This window comes from Dysidea avara, chromosome 1 (genome assembly GCF_963678975.1).
Source record: "Dysidea avara chromosome 1, odDysAvar1.4, whole genome shotgun sequence".
NCBI classification, from domain to species: domain Eukaryota; kingdom Metazoa; phylum Porifera; class Demospongiae; order Dictyoceratida; family Dysideidae; genus Dysidea; species Dysidea avara.
Genome location: NC_089272.1, coordinates 24,188,748 through 24,207,293, shown reverse-complemented (window position 1 = coordinate 24,207,293; position 18,546 = coordinate 24,188,748). Strand labels below are relative to the sequence as shown.

General features: G+C 37.9%; 1 protein-coding gene across 1 annotated transcript in view; it reads right to left on the bottom strand.

The window, feature by feature from the left end:
- LOC136237452 (uncharacterized) overlaps positions 1-18,546 on the bottom strand; it is a 326,109-nt gene that overhangs the window by 159,848 nt on the left and 147,715 nt on the right. The window contains exon 6 of the mRNA XM_066027675.1: positions 10,020-10,121. Within this exon, the coding sequence (XP_065883747.1) occupies positions 10,020-10,121 (102 nt within the window). The remainder of the gene's footprint in view (positions 1-10,019; positions 10,122-18,546) is intronic.

Here is an 18,546-nt window from a genome sequence, read left to right as displayed (position 1 = left end):
AATAAACGAGTGGCAGATGTAGGATTTTAAAAAGGGGGTTTCTGAAAGTTGGTATAGCTGAATAAGGCATCTGACAACATTTCTCTGCAAATGTTTGAGATTTTAGAAGCTCTGAGAATGGATTTTAGGCTATTTTTAGCTAGCACTTATAATAAATCCAATGCTTTAAACTGTAAATTTTATAGCTAACTATAGGGCAAATATTCTGACTACAAGCTGTAGCTTTGATTGCTCTATTAGAGTAGCTACTTGACTGCTCTATTAGAGTATCTCGATCGTTCTTAATTAATTCAGAGGGAGATGAAAGTGACTGAAGTGCTGCTGAGTGTTTAATAGCTATAAACAGTGGTAGTTAAATGCAACTGCATGCATGCAACTGAAATACAGTGGTATATAGTTGTTTGCTATGACAAATTGTAGTACAACAATGTATTATATGTATTTAGACTGCCACTGAGCTAAATGTACAAGTCCATCATTTCCTGAACTATCAAACACACCAGTTGTATCTAGGTGAGCTAGGGTTGGTACGCATCCAATATGCCCCAAGCATTCGACTTCTAGGGCACACGTGTAGAGGGTTGCCCTGGGTATTCAACTTTAGGGGACACGTCTAGCAGGTTGCCCTGAGCATTCAACTTTAGGGAACGTGAAAAGTAGTTTTTAGCATTAGGTTAATGTCATGTTCAGCTTTGGTTTCTCCTTCACTCCTGTTATATATATATATATATATATAGAAGTCACTTCAGTTGGACGTTTATAAGGTAGAAATTAAGGGAGGTGGGTAGCTGCCACACCAGTGGTACAGTGGTTATGAGTATGGACTATGAACCAAATACCCAGGTTCAAGCCCCAGCTCGGTCAACTTTTCTTTTTTTGCTTAATTAGGTTTTTCTTGTCTAAGTTCTTTTTTTTAATGCACATGACTGCTGGCACTATATAACCTGCCTTAATATTTATTCATATGAAAATAAAGTAATTGACCAAGCAATAAAATTATTGAAACAGCATTGCAAAAACCTTCTTAGAGCAGCTTTATAAAACATTCAATTAATGTACTCGAATAGAATAGACACATGAAATAATTTCCTGACTACTCTATTACAGAATTTTCTAATGCCCATTTCATTGACAAGTTGCATTTTCACAGGTACCAATAATCGGGTCGGTAATCAGCAGAAGCCGATAATCATAATCAGATATTGGTTGTAATGAGCTGTGGCCAGCAGATTATTAGTCTATTCAGCTACAGCAGCTGCAGGAAGGCAGATAAGGGTGGACATGGACACAATCATTTTTTAAAAATACACTTTTACAACTGTGCAAAAGTTAATTTTTTTATACCTAACCTTGTTCTGTACAGTAGTCTTTGCTTCTAGGCCCAGACATGGTCTTCGCAAGTAGCACTTATCCATTTATAAGCAGATGTGCAGAGGCTTTGCTTCTAGGCCCAGACATGGTCTTCGCAAGTAGCACTTATCCATTTATAAGCAGATGTGCAGAGGATTGGCTACATGCTACAAGTGTTATAGACCATGTTCTGTTGTACAAATGCTCTAGAAATCTAATGTAGTTATGTAACTGAAGAGATCCACCCTAGTTATGTAACTCTTACAGGAAAGATCCAGGAGCTCACATCTTTCAGTATAAGGCACAGGCACTTATACCTACTACGGTCCTGGCTGGTGAGAATAAGTTGGGGCATGCCAGCTAAATCTCTGTGAGTATGCATTAGATTTCTAAAGCATGTGTACAACAGTATTATGATGTATGGTACTCTATAGGGTGTAGCCTATCCTCTCCACATATGCTTATAAATGGATAAGTCCTACTCAAAGACAATCTCTGTGTTTGGAAAGGAAGACTACTGTACATATAAAATTATGTATGAAAATAACTGTAAAAGTGTATTTTGAAAATGTTCATGTCTATGTCTGCATTTATGTTTGACCTTACCCACCTTTTCCAACTACCCACAGCTGCAGTACCACTGCAGGGCTGATGTCAAAGGCTCTGGCATGCATACCCTGCACATCTGAACATTAGACTTGCACCGCTTCTGCCAGTACTTTGAGGAATAATAGGTAATCAAAGCATTGAGTATAATGCCAGCATAATCAAGACACATGGTAGTGTGTCGTGCGGCCCAAGAAGCCGGCGTGCCACACCGTGAGTATATTAACAGGAAGGAAGAAAACACGATTTTCACACCTTAGTAGCCCTGTGATCTCTTATCCGATTGACACCAAATTTGCTACAACATTTCCGGCTAGGTAGGGGAGTCTTCATTTAACATTTTAAGAAAATTGCTCTGGCCATTTCCGAGATACAAGCAGCCAAAGTTTGGGGTTTTTTCTTTCTTTTTTCTTTCTACTTCTTTTCGCACCCTTCGCAAAATCCGAAATATAACACGAATGCGGGCTCCAATCGGGCTGAAATTTTGCACACTTAAAGGGCAAGTCTCAGTATGAAGTTTGGTAGAAATCCAATGAACATTCACAGAGTTATGACCGATTATTCACATAAAATGAGGTCAAAGGGCTGTCACGCCCACAGAGTAAATCGCTTGAAGGAATGAGCTGAAAATTGCTATGTAGATGGAGTAACTATCGTAGGAGTGCCTTTTTGTGGTTTGAAAAGAATCAAGCTAAAGGCCATCGAGATATGACACAAAACCCAACCTGTGTCACAATTACGCGATCGATTTTTATGAATATAAAACTATTAGTTTTCATGCCTACCAGGAAAATCGCTTAGAGCAATGAGCTATAAATCGGTGTGCAGCAGGAATAATTATCGCAGAAAATTCTTGCAATGGTACAGAAGAATTGGATTACAAACCACTGAGTTGTGATTCGAAGCCAATTACGTGGAGAAAATGCGAAATCGAGATACTCTAATAGAACAGTCACTATAATAGAGCATTCAGCTATACGTTTTTAGTTTACTCCATTGTAAAATTATATACACTGCAAGTTATTTTGTAGGGAGTTCAGCTACAACAAGTCACTCTGTAGAGAATTCAGCTACAAACAAGTCACCGAGTAGAGAGTTCAGCTACAAAGAAACTACCCAGTAGAGAGTTCATCTGTATACACAAGTTTGCTAACCTATTGAGATCAGCTACAAACAAGTTACTTTATACAATGTTCAGCTACAAGTAAGTCACTCTGTAGAGAGTTTAGCTACGAAAAACACCACCATGTAGAGAGTTCAGCTGTAAACAAATCACCTGTGGAGTGTTGCTAGAAACAAGTCACCCTGTAGACAGATCAGCCAGAAACAAGTCAACCTGTAGAGAGAACAGCTACAAAGAAACCATTCTGTAGAGAATTCAGCTACAAACAAGTTACCCTATAGAGAGATCAGCTAGAGAAAAATCATTTTGTAGAGAGTTCAGCTACAAACAAATCACCCTGTAGAGAGTTCAGTTACAAACAGATAACCCTATAGAGAGTTCAGCTAGAAACAAGTCACCCTGTAGAGAGATCAGCTAGAAGAAGTTATGTACCTACAAGTAGAGAGTTCAGTTACAAAGAAACCATCATGTAGAGAGTTCAGCGGCAAACAAATTACCCTGTGGGAAGTTCAGCTACGAACACATCACCTTGTAGAGAGTTCAGCTAGAAGGATCACCTTGTAGAGAGTTCAGCTACGAAAAAATCACACTATCTACGAATAGATTACTGTGTAGAGTGTTCGGCTACAAACAATTCACCCTGTAGAGAGATCAACTAGAAGAAGTTATCTTGTAGAGAGTTCAGCTACAAACAAACTATCACGTAGAGAGTTCAGCTGCAAGCAATCACCCTGTAGAGAGTTCAGCTACAAACAAATCACCCTGCAGATAGTTGTGCTCCAAACATGTCACCCTGTAGAGAGATCAGCTAGAAAAAGTTATCTTGTAGAGAGTTCGGCTACAAAGAAACCACCATGTAGAGAGTTCAACTGCAAACAAATCTAATTGTAGAGAGTTCAGCTACAAACAAATCACCTTGTAGAGAGATCAGCTAGAAACAAGTCACCCTGTAGAGAGATCATCTAGAAGAAGTCACCATATAGAGAGTTCAGCTCCAAAGAAACTGCCATGTAGAGAGTTCAGCTGCAAACAAATCATCCTGTACAGAGTTCAGCTACAAACAAATCACAGATCAGCTGGAAACAAGTGACCCTGTAGAGAGATCAGGTAGTATAAGTTACCTTGTAGAGAGTTCAGCTACAAAGAAACCTCCATGTAGAGAGTTCAAATCCAAATGGAGAGAGTTCAGCTACAAATAGTTCACCTTGTGGAGAGATCAGTTGCAAAAAAATAACTCTGTAGAGATTTCAGCTGCAAACAAATCACCCTGTAGAGAGTTCAGCTCTGAAAAATTCACCCAGCTGATCTTTCTCTATAGGGTGATTAGTTTGTGGCTGAACTCTCTACAGAGTGACTTGTTTCTAGCTGATCTCTCTACAGAGTGACCTGTTTCTAGCTAGTCTCTTTACAGGGTGATTTGTTTGTAGCAGAACTCTCTACAATTTGATTTCTGTGTAGCTGCGCTGTCTACAAGATGACTTCTTCTAACTGATCTCTCTACAAGAAAAAGTCACCTTGTAGAGAGTTCAGATGAAAAGAAACCACCATGTAGAGAGTTCAGCTGCAAACAAATTACCCTGTACTATGAACAAATCACCCTGTACAGATTTCAGCTAGAAACAAGTCATCCTGTAGAGACATCAGCTAGAAGGATCACCTTGTAGAGAGTTCAGCAACATACATGTCACCCAGTAGAGAGATCGGCTAGAAACAAGTCACCCTGTAGAGAGGTCAGCTAGAAGAAATCATCCTGTAGAAGGTTCAGCTACAAAGAAACCATCATGTAGAGATTTCAGCTACACCCTGTAGAGAGTTCAACTGTAAACAAATCACTCTGTAGAGAGTTCAGCCATGAGCAAGATCACTATGTAGAGAGTTCAGCTGGAAACAAGTCTCCCTGTAGAGACATCAGCTAAATACAAGTGATCAGCTTCACCCAGTATAAGTGCTGTAAACAAATCACCATGTAGAGAGATCAGTTAGGAGGAGCAAGTCACCCAGTAGAGATTTCAGCTAGAAACAAGTCACCCTGTAGAGAGATCAGCTACAAACAAATAACCCTGCAGAAATATCAGCTGGAAACAAGTCACCCTATAGAGATATCAACTAGAAACAATTCACCCTGTAGAGATATCAGCTAGAAACAAGTTAGTAACCCTGTAGAGAATCAGCTACAAACAAATCACCCTGTAGAAGTATGCTCTAGAAACAAATTACCATGTAGAGAGTGCAGCTTGAAACAAGTCACCCTGAAAAGAGTTCAGCTACAAACAATGAGAATTTCAGCTACAGTTCAGCTATGTAAAAAGTCACCTTATTCAGTGTTAAATATTAATATTAAATCAGACAAAAAGCTATACAAAGAATTCCACAATTCCTGCAGTAAAGAAAAAAGAACAAGTTAAAAGGGAGCACCAAAGCCAGTTTATGGCCTGGATTTGTGGCTTGCAATACAAAAAGAAGTGATATCTAAACCAAAACAGCCAAGCTGTAAAAAAGAGTGTGGCAATCAAAAAGGCTATAGTGAAAAAAGATGTGAAATCAAAGGTGGCAGCCAAGAAATGGCTGTGATGGTAGGTTAATGACAATAATTTTAATTACGACAATTCAGGTGAATTTCATTGCCTCCTCTACTAGGAATCAGCACCAAGCTCACCTGAATTGTCGTAATTAAAATATTTGCCATTAACCTACCATCACAGCCATTTCTTGGCCGCCACCTTGGATTTCACATCTTTTTTCACCCTGGCTTTTTTGGGAGCAGCACTCTTTTTTTACAGCTTGGCTGTTTTGGTTTAGATTACAGCTTGGCTGTTTTGGTTTAATCAAAACAGCCAAGCTGTAAAAAAAAGTGCGGCTCTCAAAAAGGCTATGGTGGAAAAAGATCTGAAATCCAAGGTGGCGGCCAAGAAATGGCTTTGATGGTAGGTAAATGGTAAAAATTTTAATGACGACAATTCAGATGAAATTGGTGCTGCTTGGTCTTGGCACAAAATTCACCTGAATTGTCGTTATGAAAATTTTTACCATTAACCTACCATCACAGCCATTTCTTGGCCACCACCTTGGATTTCACATCTTTTTCACCACAGCCTTTTTGAGGGCCACACTGGTTTTTTTACAGCTTGGCTGTTTTGGATTAGATTTCACTTCTTTTTGCATTTGTATACCCCAAAGGGACCTTTTTAACCTATCTTTTTTTCTTTACCACAGGAAGAATAAAAATGAAGCAGATGTACTTTAAATATTTCTGATTCCATCAGTAAATGTACAAATATATATATATATATATATATATATATATATATAATGCATATATTTATTACTGAACTCTCTATGGCGGTTTCTTTGTAATTGAACACTCTACAAAGTGACTTCTTCTAGCTGATCGCTCTACAGGGTGAATTCTTTGTAGCTGAACGATCTACAAGGTAACTTCCTCTAGCTGATCTCTCTACAGGGTGATTTGTTTGTAGCTGAACTATCGACTAGGTAACTTCTTCTAGCTGATTTTTCTACATGGTGATTTGTTTATAGCTGAAATCTGTACAGGTGATTTGTTTGTAGCTGAGCTCTTTACAGAATGGTTTCTTTGTAGCTGAACTCTACAAGGTAACTTCTTCTAACTGATCTTTCTACAGGGCAATTTGTTTGTGGATAAATTTTCTACAGGGCAATTTCTTTGCAGCTGAACTCTCTACATGGTGGTTTCTTTGTAGCTGAACTCTCTACAAGGTAACTTCTTCTAGCTGATCTCTCTACAGGGTGATTTGTTTGTAGCTGAATTCTATACAGATGATTTGTTTGCAGCTGAGCTCTTTACAGAATGGTTTCTTTGTAGCTGAACTCTACAAGGTAACTTCTTCTAACTGATCTTTCTACAGGGCAATTTGTTTGTGGATAAATTTTCTACAGGGCAATTTCTTTGCAGCTGAACTCTCTACATGGTGGTTTCTTTGTAGCTGAACTCTCTACAAGGTAACTTCTTCTAGCTGATCTCTCTACAGGGTGATTTGTTTGTAGCTGAATTCTATACAGATGATTTGTTTGCAGCTGAGCTCTTTACAGAATGGTTTCTTTGTAGCTGAACTCTCTACAAGGTAACTTCTTCTAGCTGAACTCTCTACATGGTGGTTTGTTTGTAGCTGAACTATTTACAAGATAACTTCTTCTAGCTGATGTCTTTACAGGGTCACTAGTTTGTAGCTGAATTCTCTACATGGTGGTTTCTTTGTAACCGAACTCTCTACAAAGTAACTTTTTCTAACTGATCTTTCTACAGGGTGATTTGTTTGTAGCTGAATTCTGTACAGGTGATTTGTTTGCAGGTGAGCTGTTTACAGAATGGTTTCTTTGTGGCTGAACTCTCTACAAGGTAACTTCTTCTAGCTGATGCTTCTATAAGGTCAATAGTTTATAGCTGAACTCTCTACAATGTGACTTCTTCTAGCTGATCTTTCTACAGGGTGATTTGTTTGTAGCTGAACTCTCTACAAAGAAAGCTGATCTCTCTACAGGGAGGTTTGTTTGTAGCTGAACTCTCTACAGGTGATTTGTTTGCAGCTGAACTCTGGTTTCTTTGTAGCTGAACTCTCTACAAGGTAACTTCTTTTAGCTGATCTCTCTACACGGTGATTTGTTTGTAGCTGAACTATCTACAAGATAACTTCTTCTAGCTGATCTCTCTACAGGGTGATTTGTTTGTAGCTGAATTCTGTATATATGTGATTTGTTTGCAGCTGAACTCTCTACAAGGTAACTTCTTCAAGCTGATGTCTCTACAGGGTCACTAGTTTGTAGCTGAATTCTTTACATGGTGGTTTCTTTGTAACTGAACTCTCTACAAGGTGACTTCTTCCAGCTGATCTTTCTACAGGGTGATTTGTATGTAGCAGAACTCTCTAAAAGGAAACTTCTTCTAGCTGATCTGTCTACAGAGAGATTTGTTTGTAGCTGAACTCTCTACAAGTGGTTTGTTTGCAGCTGAAATCTCTACATGATGGTTTCTTTTTAGCTGAACTCTCTGCAAAGTAACTTCTTCTAGCTGATCTCTCTACAGGGTGATTTGTTTGTAGCTGAATTCTCTACATGGTGCTTTCTTTGTAGTTGTACTCTACAAGGTGATTTCTTCAAGCTAAAATATCTCTTTCCATAGTTGTATGAACTCCTTACAAGGTAACTTCTTCTAGATGATCTCTCTACAGGGTGAATTGACTGTAGCTGATCTCTGTACAGGGTGACTTGTTTGTAGCTGATCTTTATACAGGTTACTTGTTTCTAGCTGATCTCTTGAATTCTCTTCAGGGTGACTGCTCTATTAGGATGACTGCTCTATTAGAGTATCTCGATCTCACACTTTCTACACCGAGTAGGATTTCGCGTTATAACTCCGTGGCTTTACGTCTGATTCTTCTACACCATTGAAAAGCCGTTCTAAGATGATTACTCCCCTATACAGCAAATTTCAAAGCATTACCCCAAGCAGATTTTCTGGTAGGCGTAGCAAGTCAGGGGCAGATCCAGGAGCTGGCAAGTGGAGGGGCACAAACAGGCTAAGTTGTAGGAGCAGATTCTCTTGTATTTTTAAAGCAGCAAATAATAACCTTTTAGTATTGTCTTACTTCTTACTTTGGTCTTTGTGAAACCTTAAAAGCTGTTTTAAAGTTTAATACCGACAACACGATAATTATTTTTAGAGGCGCTTAGTACGTAAGAAAGTGTTAGGACAGGTGCATCCTCAAGCTGCTTTGAATTTTGTTTTAGGTAAGTGGTAGTAAAACGTGTAAGTTAAATAAATAATATTCATTATGTACAGACAAAGTTTAGTATTTCAATCAAAATAAGTAAGGCTCCTCCACAAAGGGAGTGGGGGCATTTGCCCCAAATGCCCCATCCTGGATCTGCCATTGCAAGTTATCATGTTTTATTAGCTAATCTTGATTGCATAATTGTTATGCACTGTTGGTTTTTCTGTTGTATCTTCCTGGTTTTTAGCTCAATTTCTTTCAAACCACAAAAGGTTTGAGGTTCAATAGTTAAGCTATTCACCCACCGATTTTCAGCTTCTTCCCATAAGCGGTTTAGCCTGTAGGCGTGACAACATATTGGTGTTATTTTTCGTGAATAGTCACTCATAACTCTTTGCCTGTTTACCGTATTCCAGCCAAAATTGGTACAGCGATGCGCCTTTATACCCCCCTTCTGTGTGCCAAACTTCAAGGCAATCGGATATGGCGTTCGCGTTTTATAGCAGTTTTTGTAAGTATGCGAAAAGAGGAAGAAAAATAAGAAGAAAAAATGAAGAAACTAAGCCAATTTTTGAAGTCGCATATCTCGGGAATGCTTGAAGCGATTTCGCTCAAAATTTGATTGTGGAGTGCTGAAGTTGGAGGGCATATCTACAGCAAAAATCGTCTTGTTTCATGAAGGCAACACAGAGCTACGGAGGTGTGAAAATTGCATTTTCGTTCTTCCTGTTAATATACTCACGGGTGTTGCGCGCCGGCTTCTTGGGCCGCACGACACACTACCGTGTGTCTTGATAAGATACAGTTTTGTGCATTTGCTATCAGAGAAGCTGAAACTCTCATATTTTGCATGATGCAATATGAGATACTGTGCAAACACGGTAAACATCAGATTTGCAGCTACTTGTAAAGGAAAGGTTGTTAAAGTTTGATATACTTTAATAGAACAGTCACCGCATGTTAAAATATACTGTTCACACATGTATTAAATACTCTAACAGAGCAGTCAAGACAAATTTTATATGAGCACATTTGGAGCACAATGATCAGGGTGGAATTGAGACATAATAGGGTAAAAAAAAACATAATAGGCAATTTTAAAAGTACAATAGGCTCAGGCCTAGTGAACATCATTACTAGTGCTGCTATGTTTATTGTATGTGAATCTGCAAAATAAGCTACAGTATACTTACTTTGTCAGTAATATCCACAGGAACCAGACTTTCTGTTATCATCCACTCTGCTAATTCAAGCCTGCAACTTTGCACAGCGGTATGTAGGATGCTTTGTCCTTTCTATAGATAGTAAAACAATGCTACTATATAATAATTACAATTATATTAACCAATGTGTATACCCCAGATGTATTAAAGTGAGTATCAGCACAACTATACTGTAAATGCAGGATATTATATACATACACAAATGTATGAAAACAAATCTACAGTTTGCAAAAACACTGTGTGTCATGAACACTGATAACTACAAATACACTGTGCTTTAACTACTACACTTGCTGTTCAGATACATTTCAACAACACAGTTGTGCTACACTGGCATGCTATATAGTACAATTGAGGGCCACTTGACAAAACCTGCATTTTCTATATGACTTCTTTTTTGTCTAGAAAAAAAACACTGGACTGTTGAATTTTTGCCTTACATGGTGATTGCTCTTGGAGTAATAGCAATAGGTACCAGGAAGAGCAAACTATACAGAAATTACCAATCATAAGTCAAAAATGCAAATGGTTATGGATTTAAGACTTGTCTCAATTGTACTGTGACAGTAACCATAAAGTTATATTATGTTCGCTTCATGAAACTACTTACTATCTATGCAGAGACGAATCTGGTATGGTACATACCATCATACTCATGCTACAATGTTAGGATATCACTCACTGAGTGCACAAACTCGATTGAGTGTGCCTTTTGTGTGGACTTGAACTTGAAAAAGAATGTTTGAGCTCGAAAGAACACTCGAGTAAAACTATAAGTGAGCACATATTGCTTACAAACTATTATAACCACCCTTAAAATTGCACATGACGAGACTAACATTTTCTTACATACCTCGTGCATATAACATACATATATATCTCAATTTTTACTCCATAATGTTGCTCCATAATCATGACTTGACCTATATGTCACCAATTATTAATGCACGAGTCATGCAGTTTCATTTCTTATTTTGTCAAAACACTGCAGTAGCGTGAGATGCGTAGTTAGGATACGTAATTCTATATTTGTGACTGGGCCTGCGAAAATAGGGCACATAAAAATTGCCAACTGTTTCAAACTTAGATGTATCATAACTTTGTATTCCATGACTCTGTAGCCATCAACTTTTCAGCACTTATTCAATATTTAGTTGGCTTTACAATACAAGTTACAAAATGGAAATATTCTATCCCAATACTGAGATATGACATGTTTTATGATGGGATGTAGTTTGTGCCCACATGCCCTATTTTCGCAGGCCCGGTCACATTTGTGGTAGCTATATTAGAATTTAGTAATCTACTCATGCAATTCTCAGCTGTCTATATAATGGGTTTTTGATATGAAGAACCAGCATTGTGGCTATCAAATCTTTAGACACACACAGTAAGACAAAAATAGCAACAGTAGTTTAACTGCTAGAGCAATTGCAAAGCAATTCTACTGTATCATTGCACTTTGCTACAGAAGGATTCCGTAATAGCAAGAGTTTATAATGGTGTAGGGAGAGTGTTGAACTATACTATATCCTGTGAAATATGAGCCCGAAAAGTACTATGGCATCATTCAAACAACTCAGTGATTTGTGTTGATTGGTGACTAATTATAAGTAAAGTGGGCGTGTACATGCATGTTGAGAGACTGAAGCCACAGAGTGAAAGTACATTGTAAAAGTATGACACAGTGCACTGAGGAACTCAGTACAAAGAGAAAGACACAGCGAACTAACCTCGAAAGCCATAGATATCAACTTCGCGTGTGACATGCCTCGATAGTTCTGATAGTGAAAGTGACACGTCTAGATGGGGCTTTAGCCGTAGGGATTCAATGCGGACCACCTGACCAAACAAAGAAGGTGTTAAATCTGGGCAATCAACAGCGGTCAGATTTACGAGAGGACACAAAGATATGCGGGCTACTTTACGGGCTCATTTTTCATTGCGTATAGCTAAGTTTGATACTCTCCCTAACACATTATAAACTCTTGGTAATAGATAATGTGATATGCACTGGGCATTAAATAGAAATTAACTTTATGGTAAGAACACTGCAATGCAAAGTAATACAGAGTTAAAGAATAATTATCAGTGTGATAACAGATGATTCTACAAGGCACAGATTGTAATGATCCAGGTATTAAATACAAATCTATTGGTATTTTGGTTTTATCTGTTTCACTGGAGGGTGAACATTAAGGACAGAGCCCATGCAAGGTATTTATTACAAGACAGCGGCGGAGGAAGTAGTTGATATGAGGGGGGCTGAGTTTGGTAAGGTGAGACCAAAAAAAAAAAAAAAAAAAAAAAAAAAGGTCACAACCAACTGACAAGAGCTTTTCACCTCACCAGCTACCATTTCTAGCTGATAAACTACATAAAAATCCTTTCATAGCTCGCTACACACTGACTACTTTATTAGAGTGACTGCTCTATTAGAGTATCTCGATCTTTACCACGGTTTTCAGCCCCACTCCAAGAAAGATAATTTCGGTGTGATATCATTCTGAGGGGGGGCTTTAGCCCCTTAGCCCCCCCTTTCTGCCGCCTATGTTACAAGATAAAATTGAAAGTGAAATCTTAAACTAAAGACAAATACATGAATGGCTCAGCGGTCAAAGCCAGGGAGGTCGCCTGAGTAAGGGATTTTGTTTTAGTTAGTTTAATCTGCCACATATTGTTCTATTGTTGTTCACAGATAAAGCTCCTCCCACATAATTATGCATTCATTGAATATATAAGTGAACCTTACACATCTGTGGTGCAAATGTGACCAGGGGCGGATCTAGGATTTATAAGGGGGGGGGGGCTAACTCAAGGTACTAATCTCTTGGGTAGAGGTGTGCGAAGCACACTTCCCAGCATGCAAAGCAAGCTGGAACTAGGGGGGTCTGGGGGCATGCCCCCCCAGGAAAAATAGATGCTAAAATACTGCAATTTGGAGACATTTCCCCATAAAAGTCATAATATTTTCTGCCTGTAGATATTTTATATACTGCCTTTAGATTATAGGTATGGCTCTCTGACTCTGAAGTATTTTGCTAATGAAAAGTTTGGGTAGGTACAAGCAACCAAGTACATGATGCACCCCTCTCACAATTGCACAACACTGAATAGGTGCATGTTAGAATAATGTTGAAAGTGGAAAATTTTGAAATTTGAACAATACAAGATTGAATCTGAGAGCATTTTCAATGGAAATTGTGTACCTGAATTAAGTATTGTCATACATATTAACTACACAAGTAGATGAATGAAGCCCTTTAAACAGACCAATGCACTTCATTGTATGTATAGGTGCAGGCAGATTTGGAAAAATTCCATAACAGAACCAACTACATGTTTCCAGTGAATGTTCTATTAGAGTAGTTAGCTGACTGTTCTATTAGAGTATCTCGATCTTGTACACCTCCAATGCTGATCCGAGTCCTTGTTACATTAACTTTAGCATAAATCCACTGATAATACCTTGGAAAATGTTTATAAGGTGGTTTTATGAGTATTTGTATTATTAGTGAACATATAATTATGCTAAGACAAAATTTCATTATAATACTCAGCATATTGATCAAGTAAAACCTAAATATGAAGGGGGGGGGGGCTTCAGCCCCCAAAGCCGGATACGCCCCTGGTGACTGCTGACAAGCTCATTAAATCATGGTCACATTAATGATGTGAAGGAAAGCAGTTTAGAAGTACACAGGTCTATAAACTTAAAATTAATGTGGAGTCTTATTAATAGAAATGAAAACGATAGCCTGGTATCTTTGACCCAGTGATATTTCAATAAAGATGGCCTTACATTATGTATGATTTATCCATTACTATACTTTCCTTTGACTGATCATATCTATTCATGTGACTTGTTGGTTGATCATGCTGACAGGTCATGCTTTCTTTGGAAGACAATTTATTGCTATAGACACCTCATTTGTTTTTTTTATATTGTCATTAAGAAGAAAAGGAAGACAAAGACACACTTAACAAGTGTCATAGTGATATTGCATAACAGAGTGAACTTTGGCATCATAGGTCACAGCTAACAACTACTTTATAAAACATGACAATCATATTGCAACATATACGATCAGCAATATTCAATATTATTGTAAGGTTGCATTTTTAGATACCACTTTCCTTTATTTGCCACATAAAAGTATGGAGGATAGTAATTATTATATAATTATGATGACATCACTACATAATCAAGAGCAATAATAACCTGCAAAAATACAGCCACAATAAATAGACAATAACAGGAGTTAAAGCTCTAAGTTTCGATTAATTTATTACTCGATTAATCATCGATTACTAAATCGATAAACTAATCAATCTATACATAGTGAACACCATGCATATAGCATCAGCTACACTTAATCAATACTGTACACAGTATAGTAGTGGTAGTCTACACACCATCAAGAGTAACAGTATAGTGGTAAAAGGAGAGTTGAAGGAATGGCAGCAGTTGATAGGTAGTTACAATTAGTAGTTTAGCTGGCAACACTAGCAATCATTGTCAGCACTTACAGGCTGCAGTATGGCATGTTTATGAGCTCAGAATCTGTCATGGATGTGGTTAGCCAACTAGAGGTGTACTGTAGCATTGAGAAAAGAAAAGTGATGTAACTTTTGCTATAAGGCACAACAATACCTGGTTACCTATGGTGGTGTGGCCTCTATTACACAACCCAGACAATTAGGCACCACAAATATTTTAATACATCCTCCCTTGTCCAGACTACTCCATGTTTTGATTAGTTAACAAGATGGCTGCTACACAGAGTTTATCAGGTTGTTTTTCCTGTGATGCAGTTCTTTTCTTAGGCATAACAACTACAGTTTTCAGAAGTAAGAATATTTTAACACTAGTAGCAATACTTACACGTGCAGTTATATGGCTTCTCATAACTTAGTGCTTTGTGGAATAGTAATGAGAGGCTTTACATTTGTTGTAGACTTTTCACTTGGAATTTTTATTGATAACGTGATATCTACTATGCGATCAATCGATTACAAAATAAAAAAATTGATTATATTTTTTCATCAAATAATCAATATTACTGATTAACAGTGAGAGCCTAGGTACATCAGTATATCTCAACAGGTGGTTGTAAAGCCTTACAAGGTTTGTATTACATGCTAAACACTGTTTTCTCAGAAGTGATCCATGACCTTGCATGCTATAAAACAATTCCACACAACACACTGCTCACTTTCGAACTACACTTGGATTGATGCTGATGGATGCCTTGAATTCTAGGGTGGTTGTTATGTAGGATTCTGAACAGTTCTAGATGGTGGTATACATTTTTACAAGGCATATTTTTGTCATGAAGCACCAGAAAAAGTATTTTCACCACAATACAGATGGTAAATTTGAAATCAACATATCTAATTTGCCAAGGGTCACTTCTTTCAGCTTCACCAGCCAGAAAACTTGACAACTTTTGACTATAAGTGGTGCTGTAAACTCTCGAAGAATCCTGTGAACTATTACTTTTGTATGGGCTCCCTATGGGGAAATTCATTTCTCCAACTTTGATTTCACATATTTAAATAAATACTATATGAAATTTAATTTGGTAAAGTGCACAAAGCTTTGGCTACTAGATACTATAACAGTAACTTGACAGAAGTTTGTTGAAGGTGAGTAATTTGATCAACAATAGTATAATTATGTGAAATTTGATAGGTTGGAAATCTCTATTTAAAATATCTCAATCTCACTTTTGTTACACATACGTAGTTCGCTTTCTAAGTGCTTTTTGTTCCAATTCTTCTGTACTACTACAAGGACTTTCTATGATGATTATTCCAGCTACATACCAATTTTCAGCTCAATGCTCTAAGTGGTTTGCCTGGTAGGTGTGAAAAGTAATAGTGTATTTTATTCATAAAATTTGATCGTGTGATTGTGACACAAGTTGGGTTTTGTGTCATATCTCGATGGCCTTTACCTGGATTCCTTTCAAACTACACAAAGGCACTCCTATGATGGTTACTCCATCTATATGGTAATTTGCAGCTCATTCCTTCAAGGTGTTTGCCCTGTGGGTTTGACAGAATTTTGATCTTATTTTATGCAAATAATTGGTCATAACTCCGTGAATGTTCATCGGATTCCTACCATACTTGGTACTAAGATCTGCTTTAATGAGCCCTTTAAGTGTGCTAAAATTCAGCCCAATTGGAGCATGCACCTACAACAACACCAGATAAATTATTCAAAATCAGCCATTAGCAAACCTATTGCTGGCATCCTTTCAGTGCAATTATGTTCCAAAACAAACTGTTACAATAGATGAGGACATGATCCCTTTCAAGGGACACTTGTCCTTCAAACAATACATGAAGGACATGCCAACCAAAAAAGGAATAAAGGTTTTTGTACTAAGCGATGCCAGCAATGGGTATGTATACAGATTTCAAATATATGCTGGAAAGAGCATGGATCACAGTGTTGAGGTGGAGTTGTGTTCTAGGGTAGTGCTGGAACTCATGGAAGGCCTAGAAGACCACAGGTTTGAGCTGTACACAGATAATTACTACACAAGCCCACAGCTGTTTTCAACCCTCTACATAAAGGGTGCCAACTGCTGTGGAACAGCTAGAACTACTCGTAAAGGTTTTCCAAAAGCATTAGTGAAAAAAAAGATAGAGACCAGAGGATATTATGACTACAGATCAAATGGACCTCTTCTGGAAGTGGCATGGTTTGATCGGAAGTATGTCTGCTTCATAACCACTATACATCGAGCGTAGACAATTGAACCATGTACCAACCAGCAGCATAATCAGGAAGGGTCTCCTTCATGTCCTCCATTGCTCCCTGATTACCAGCAATACATGAGGGGGTAGACAGGGGTGATCAGCTGGTGGGCTATTATAATGTTGGGCGAATGGTGGAAGAGTTGTTTTTTGCACTTGTTAGAATGCTCCCTTCTGTAATCTTATGTGCTCCATGAATTGGCATATCCTCATCTTCACCAGGCAAAAGGATGACAAAATTTGACTTTTTGAAATTCTAGCTGGAGGTGGCCACTGCACTGATAAAAGTTGCAATGTATCTAAAGTTATATTATGTTTACACAACAATAAAACTAACTTTGTACAATTCGCTCCATAACTTCCTATCTGCTTGTCTGATTTACTGGGAATAAAACTTAGAGTGCTTTCTATTTAGAGAGGAATAAAATTATATACAAAATCATGTGATGGAGCACTTTAAATAGAACAAATCAAGCCATTTAAAAAGATAGTGTAACAAAAAAATACAGATTGTCAACAATATTAAGAAATCGCCTTGTTGCTCAAAATGGTAAGTTCCACACATTTATAAATTAGATAGTGCGAGGGGAGGCGAGTTTCCCATATATCATGCATAACGTTTCCTGCTTCCTGGAGTTCTGTTAGTGCTACAAACTTGCTAAGTAATACAATGTGTAATTTCATAAAATTTATGGGTTTTTAGGGTAGGCACTACATAAATTACTGTGGTCCTTAAAGGGTTAATGGGTAAACAATACCTAGACTCAACGTCTGTGTTGTGTTGCATCAAAAACCATTGAAATTAGAAGTAGTACATACAGATTCAACTATTACAGATACACCAGTTTATGGGAGAGAGTTGGAGGTTTTGTCTAGGACTAGAAAACCCAGCAGACATACCATCCAGGTTGTGAGCTAATATCGAATGTACTTTGGTGGAATGGTCCAAACTTTTTGAAGCAAGACCCTGGCACGTGGCCTGATCACCTGACACAGTATGAATGTACTGCAACTAATACAGAATTAGTGAAGAACTCACCAGTCACAGTACACTTGATAGTGTCAGGTGCAGAAAACAAAAATGCAGTTATAATTCTTGAAACCATTTTTGACCTGAAAAGGTAAACTTCCAAACTTAAGCTGTTGAGAGTGACGGTAACTGTTTTGAAATTCATCAACTTGCTGACATCTAAAGGCAGAACAGAAATATCAAAGAATTTGAATGGTCAGGAACTGGTCATAGCTCAACAGTTATAATGCTGTTTTGGTCACAGGTCAACAATTGTAATGCTGTGTTAGTCACAGCTTAAAAGTTACAATGCTGTGTTAGTCACCGCTCAACAGTTGTAATGTTGTGTTGGTCACAGCTCAAAAGTTATAATGCTTGTGTTGGTCACAGCTCAAGGATGTAGGCCATGTGAGTCACAGCTGGGCTATGTTAGTAGTGCAGTACTATGGGCCTCAATGTCATTGATCAGTGTTGTGTAGGTCACAGCCAAAGGAAGGGGCCTTAACCTTTTCTTATCAAAGTTGTTTTGCAAAACCACAGAAAAACCTCATGAAACGAACTTTTATGGTTTGTGTGATCTTTGCGCGATATGTGAGAACCCCACCCATTAATTAACATGGAACGCTATATACCATATGAATGCCCTCTTTTCCTTCTACACAAACATCTAAAAACCTTACAAGAAAACGCATAACTCATGCTTTTGAAGTGAAGAAA